Source organism: Merops nubicus, unplaced genomic scaffold (assembly GCF_000691845.1).
Source record: "Merops nubicus isolate BGI_N331 unplaced genomic scaffold, ASM69184v1 scaffold34927, whole genome shotgun sequence".
NCBI classification, from domain to species: domain Eukaryota; kingdom Metazoa; phylum Chordata; class Aves; order Coraciiformes; family Meropidae; genus Merops; species Merops nubicus.
Window position 1 is genome coordinate 420 of NW_008620192.1, and position 6,533 is coordinate 6,952.

The 6,533-nt window shown below is 55.9% G+C and overlaps 1 protein-coding gene across 1 annotated transcript; it reads left to right on the forward strand.

Moving 5' to 3' along the window:
• Positions 1 to 381: 381 nt before the first annotated feature.
• On the forward strand, positions 382 to 6,326 carry TRPM2 (transient receptor potential cation channel, subfamily M, member 2; the record flags this gene model as incomplete). Its single annotated transcript, XM_008944049.1, has 11 exons — positions 382 to 573; positions 909 to 994; positions 1,491 to 1,659; positions 2,140 to 2,320; positions 2,697 to 2,863; positions 3,250 to 3,430; positions 3,961 to 4,022; positions 4,198 to 4,398; positions 4,685 to 4,787; positions 5,025 to 5,146; positions 5,976 to 6,326. Coding segments are annotated over exons 1-11 (1,815 nt in total), but the record flags the coding sequence as incomplete, so codon positions are not given.
• Positions 6,327 to 6,533: the final 207 nt, after the last annotated feature.

Genomic DNA, 6,533 nt, shown 5'->3' on the forward strand with positions numbered 1-6,533 from the left:
CTGTGCTTGGGCTGCTTGCACAAGAGACCTGGTTTCTGCTCTCCCTACTGCCAGAAATATCCTAGATGCCTGCAGTGGAGAGCAAGCCAGGGGAGCTGTGGGCTGGTGGATGGCCAGGCAGTGGAGCAGGCAGGCAGCATGCAGTGGGATCAGTTTTTGGAGGCTGACAATGTGGAGGAACCTTGTGTCAAGACTGTGCCGAGGGTCCAGCAGGCTTCCTGCAGGCACCTCTCCACCCAGGGAATGATGGACAGTGTGCCCCTATGCTTTAAGTCCATGAGTCTCCTCCTTCTTTTCTGCTGCACTCAGGATGGAGGAGTTCAGGGCGTCCCAGCCTAGGAACAGGAGGGAGGAGGCTGAGCAAGGCCAGGCACAGCAGTCATGGCTGCCCGTGGCCGACGCACCAAGGTGCTCCCTTCTGAGCTGAACAAGGTGTGCCCTGAGAGAGGAGACTCCACCATGCACCCCAGGACGATGAGTGACTTCGAGGTGGTCCCCAACCTCCAGCAGAGCAGCAGCAGCATCTCGAAGAGCAGGCGCAAGGCACATTTCCCCACTGGCAGCCACGAGAAGGCAAGTTCAGGAGGGGCTGGCAGAGGGGGAGGTTGGCCACCCGTGACAGAGGAGTGTTGATGAGTTCTCTGGTGACTCATTGATGGGAGGATTGATGACAGATCACTTTAGTCTTAGGGACAGACAGAAAAAAATCCAAACATCTGAGCTATGTGCCCAGCGTTCATATCTCCTCTCCTTGGAGTACACATGGCTTTGTCCTTGCAGACAGTGACAGAATGTTCTTCCTTCACAGCAAAAGAAGCACCCAGACATGCTCCAAGCACCAGGGTGTGTAGCCCCTGGCATAACCTTGCACAAATCCAACCCCCCTGTTGCTTTTCCTGCTCCCTCAGGAAAATCTCATCTCTTGGATCCCTGAAAACATCCGGAAGAAGGAATGCACCTACTTTGTTGAAAGCTCCCAGATGTCAGATTCTGGGTAAGTGAGACAATCCCTTATTCCCCTCCTCTGCCAGGAAAGCAGGAGGGATATACAGTGACAAAGCTACAGCACCAGAAGATTCCACCTTTCTCTCATGGGGGCTGGTGTTGAGGGATGAACAAATCCCTTTTTGACTGGTTCCTCACCCTGCTGCATGTCACTGCTTGGCTGATACGCCGTGGCCCAGCGAGGAACCTTCCTGATGCTTTTGCATGCAGTCATTTCCAGCCATACTTCATCCAGAGCAGCCTTAATATTTCTATCCTAAACCTCTACAGGTAGAAATACCAACTTCTTTTTGCTAAATTTCCCCCAAAACATTGGGGGAACAATGCACGAGCATCTCCAACAAGCTGTGTTGGAGCTGCTCCTACCTGTGGTGTTCTTAATGAGAACACCAACACCTCCTGCTTGGGCTGAGGCTGGTGGGCCAGTTGGGCTTCACCTTCTGGGTTTAGATGGTTTCCAGCAAAGCTGATGGTTTGTGTTTCAGGAGGATCGTGTGTGAGTGTGGCTACCTCAGGGAACAGCACCTGGAAGATGCAGTCAAACCTCCCATCTTCCTGGGGAAAGAGCGGGACCCCAGCAGGCACATCCAGGAGATGCCAACAGATGCTTTTGGAGATATCCACTTCGCAGGCCTGGGACAGAAGATGGGGAAGGTGATCTGGTTGTCCCATTTGTGGTGCCTGCAGAGCCAGTGTTCAGGTCTTGCCATGGCAGAAGAAATGGGAATATTTCCCTTCTGAATGAGGGTACCTTAGGAAAGCATGGAAACGCCCCAGAGGCAACACTGACCCAAGCAGAGGAAGGGGAGGTGGGACAGTGTCCCATCTCTCTCACAGCTCTGTACCTAGCCCCTTTCTGGAACCACAAGACTGATCTTCATGCCGTGAGGCCCATGTTTCAAGGAGTGGCTGTTTCTTGTCCTTAGGTTTGCCTGAGGAGTGCTTGGTCCCAGGGAAGAAAGTGGGAACAGGGTCATGCACAAAGGCTTGGGGCAGCAGCAACAGGGCTTTGCTGGGAAATGTCTTGGGAAGCTGCTGGTTCTCTGCTGGCACAGGAGAACTTGTGGTGGAGACGCCCTGTGCTCTGACCCTGTCGTTTCACCCAAAATGTTCCTGCTTGCTTTTTTTTTGCAGTACGTGCGTGTCTCCTCGGACACCCCTCCACGAGTCATCTACCACCTCATGACCCAGCACTGGGGCCTGGATGCACCCAACCTGCTCATCTCAGTCACTGGGGGAGCCAAAAACTTCGTCATGAAGCCAAGGCTGAAGAACATCTTCCGGCAAGGGCTAGTCAAAGTGGCCCAAACCACTGGTAAGAGATCCCGAGGCTCTCCTCGTAGTCTCAGTGGGAGAGAGGCCCATCAGTTGGCCATGGTTCAGTGAGTTGGGCTGCTGTGGAGATGCTGAGCTAGCCCAGGAGGAGTGGAGGTCCCTGTCTGGGCTACCACCACCAGGGATGGGCTGTTCTTGCTCATTTGCTGCAGACAGGCTCAGAGGGAGCTGGACTGATAAATGCAAGTCTGTGCTGGAGAAGGCATCTCCTGTGCTGCCAGGTCTTGATGTGATGGGCAGGGAAGACCTTTTGGAGTATCTCTGAGGAATAAGTGTTCCTGCAGCCATAGGGGGGGTTGAGAGGAGATTGCTGTGAGCAGAGTCTCTCCCTTTCCAAACTCCTCTCTGACCTTCAGGAGCCTGGATCATCACAGGGGGGTCCCACGCTGGGGTGATGAAGCAGGTGGGAGAGGCAGTGAGAGACTTCATCCTGAGCTGCAGCCACAAGGAAAGCGAGATTGTCACCATTGGCATCGCCACCTGGGGGACCGTGTACAACAGGGAGAGCCTCATCTGCCCCATGGTGAGCCAGGCAAGGCTGGAGATGGGTGTGATGTGCCTATGGAAGTCCTGCCAGGGACCGTGGTGGGAGCAGATGCTTCCAGATGTCCCTGTGGCTGGCAGAGCTGGTAAAACCCAGCTGCAGCAGCAGGAGGATGGCTCCTGTTTGCTGAGAAGCCTCTCTGTCCTAACCAGTGTCTCCAGTAGGTGCTGTGCTCCTCCTGGAGGGACCCTTGTGGGTGTGAGGGCAGGTGAAACAGTCAGAGGAGCATGAGGCAGGGCTGACATGAGGGCAGGGAGCTGTTTGGCCAAATGCTGGCCTGTTCCTGTCCCACACGCTGGTTGCTCTGGTGCTCCTCTGCAGCCCTGCCAGGCTCTTCCCAGAGTCTCCCCTCCTACCCCTGGCAGGGTGGCTTTCCAGCTGAGTATGTACTGGATGAGGAGAACCAAGGCAGCCTGTCATGCCTGGACAGCAACCACTCCCACTTCATCCTGGTGGACAATGGGACCCATGGGAGGTACGGAGTGGAAATCGCCCTGAGAACCAGGCTGGAGAAGTTCATCTCGGAGCAGACCAAGGTGAAAGGAGGTAACAGCAACACGTAGCCAGGCCTGAGGCAGGGGATGGCACAAGGTGGCGTGGCATGGGCCATCCATTGGGAAGGGGTGCCCAATCCAGGCCTGTGGTGGAAGGGTAGGCTGTGGCTTCCCCAGAGGATCGAGGCAAGAGTTTTGAGAGGATTGTGATGGTAAATGTGGAACCTATTTCCCAAGTGACACAAGTCCAAGAGCCTTTTCCTGCCAGCTGCTTGGCTTAGGGGGTCACCCAAGCCTGTGATGCTGAGCTGAGCAGGGAGAGTCATTTCTGTCAAAGAGCTGGGTGTCCAAGGGAGCTTCCAGCTGATACCTCCTTACTCTACAAATAATCTTCTATTCTAACACACACACACACTCCAGCAGCATGACTGCCAGGAGATATCTCTCCTCGCTCCCAGAGGTGAGCACGTCAGGGGCAGTGCTCTCACCTCTCACTCCCCACTGCTCAGAAGGGACTGTCTGCAGCTGCAGTGGGAGGACCTGCCCCACAGGGAGGTCCCTCTGGGCTCTGCTTCCCCGCAGGCGTGGCCATCAAGATCCCCATCGTGTGCGTGGTGCTGGAAGGAGGCCCTGGGACACTGGATGTAAGAAACTGCCCCTGCCTGGAGCCGAGAGGAGGGGAGTGGTGGGAGGGTGGAGCTCCCTGCCCAGGCTGCTGCTCTCGGTGCAGCCAGATGGGCGTGCTGCAGAGCCCTGGGCTGGCTCTCAGGCTGCTGACCTCTGGGTGGGGTTAGGACCACCCTCCCTGCTCTGTTGCAGACCATCTACAACGCCATCAACCACGGGACCCCCTGTGTGATCGTGGAAGGCTCTGGGCGTGTGGCTGATGTCATTGCACAGGTGGCCAGCCTGCCTGTGCCCCAGATAACCGTTGCCTTGATCCAGAAGAAGCTGAGCATGTTCTTCCATGACACCTATGAGCTCTTCACTGAGGGCAAGCTGGTGGAGTGGACCAAGAAGGTGAGCCTCTTGCAAGCAGAGAGCTCCTTTCACTGAGCTTGTGGACATCAAACGGGTCCCCAGCAGCCTTTGCCCATGAGTAGTAGCAAGACTTGCAGCACTAAGTTTAAGGCTCATCTTCTGCAGCTCTGCTCCCCCACTGCCTGCTCCCTTTGGGAGATGGAGCTCAGGGGCCTGCAGGCAACCTGAGGGGAGCAAGAATTTGCCCCAGATAGGGCAGGGGGCTGCAGGAAGCAGCAGAGAGAAGGTGCTGCTGCTGATTGCTTGCCCACGGCTCTCCTTGTAGATCCAAGACATAGTGAGGAGCCGGCAGCTCCTGACTATTTTCAGAGAGGGCAAATATGGCCAGCAGGACGTGGATGTGGCCATCCTCCAAGCCTTGTTCAAAGGTGAGAGGTGGGGAGCTGCTTGGAGGAGAGGGGAGAGGTGAATGGTGTGTGGGGGGGGGTCACAAGTCACTTCCTGACAGCTGCTTGACTTAGTGTCATCCAGGGGAGTCCCCAGGTCTTCTGATGCTGAGCTCATCATGGAGAGATGTTCCTCCCAAACAGCCAGACCTCCAAAGGGGGCTTGCAGGTGGTATCTTCTCACTCTGTAAATTATTCTAACGTGGGCTTTGCACGCAGCATCCCGAAACCAGGACCACTTTGGTCACGAGAACTGGGATCACCAGCTGAAGTTAGCTGTGGCCTGGAACAGGGTGGACATTGCTCGGAGTGAGATCTTCACAGATGACTACGAGTGGAAGGTAAGGCACTACTTGTGCTGCTTGGCTGATGAGGCTTACAGCTTGTCAGGTCCCCCTTGAGGGCTGTGGATATCAAGGGTGCTTTTCACCTTGGCTGTGCTTAGGGAGAGTTTTTGAGGGCATTTCTCTTGGACTCTAAACTCCCTCTGGAAAGGCTGGTGGGAACCAGGGTCCCAAACAGGAAATATTTGATGGTATGAAGTACCAACAAATATGGTGGTGTGGGAAGTATGAACAAGCTCTAGACTTTTGTTGGGATGGGAGGACCAAGCAGGCTCTCAGATGTGGGCCAAAGTGCTGCTATGAAAAGCTGAGGCTGAAACCAGCCTGGTGCAGGTCAGCAGGTACCCTCCTGCTAGGACAGGCTTTACCCACAGGCTTTGTTTTCACTTCTGAGCACATGTAATGGTTGCCTTGGGAAGGAAAACCCCACAAAGGCTGAATGGGGTGACCACTGGGAGCAGCCAGTCTCTCCCCATGGCTGAGATCCAGCTGGCAGAACCATGATCCTTCATCTGAAGAGTTGTGCACAGAGGACAAGCCTGTGGGGTCCCGTTCTTTTGTGTGGTGCATCCTTGTGAACTGGGGAAAGAGGATCTACCCTTCCCCATCCCTCTACCCAGCAGCCAAGGAAGCAGAGGGCTTCAACTGCCAGGAAGGGCATGCTAACCCACAAGTGTATCTCTGGGGGTGTCCCAGAACCTCCCAGATGCTCCCAGAAACTCCTTGTGTGTTCAGGGATAAAATCTTCTCCCCATCCGAGTGAGGCGCATGGTGGGGCCCTGCCCTGGAGCCATGGAGCCCCTCACCTCTGCCTCTGGCCCCCCAGCCCACAGATCTCCACCCCGTGATGGCAGCTGCCCTGATCTCCAACAAGCCAGAATTTGTGAAGCTGTTCTTGGAGCAGGGAGTGCGTCTCAAGGAGTTTGTCACCTGGGACACCCTGGTTTATCTCTACGACAACATGGCACCGTCCTGCCTGTTCCACAACAAGCTGCAGAAGGTCCTTCTGGAAGAGATGGAGCACACGGGTGGCTCCAAAATGCCAAGGGTCCAACTGCACCACGTCTCTCAGGTGCTGCGGGAGCTGCTGGGCTGCTCCACACAGCCCCTCTACCCCAAGCCCAAGCACACGGAGCGGCCCCGGCTCTCCATCCCCGTGCCACACCTCAAGCTGAACGTAAGCATCTGCGGGTGACCTGCTGGCAGGGTTGTGCTGGGGAGGGGCATGCTGGCTCCAGAAGCTGGCCTGGAGGTTCCACCTGGCTCTCTGTCCTCTTGCCTGCTCATGAATCCCACTCAAAGTCCCTTAGAGCCCTGCCCAAGTCTGCTCCGTACTGAGGATGTGAGTCCCACCCTCCTGCCCCTGCTGCATGGTGGGCAGGAT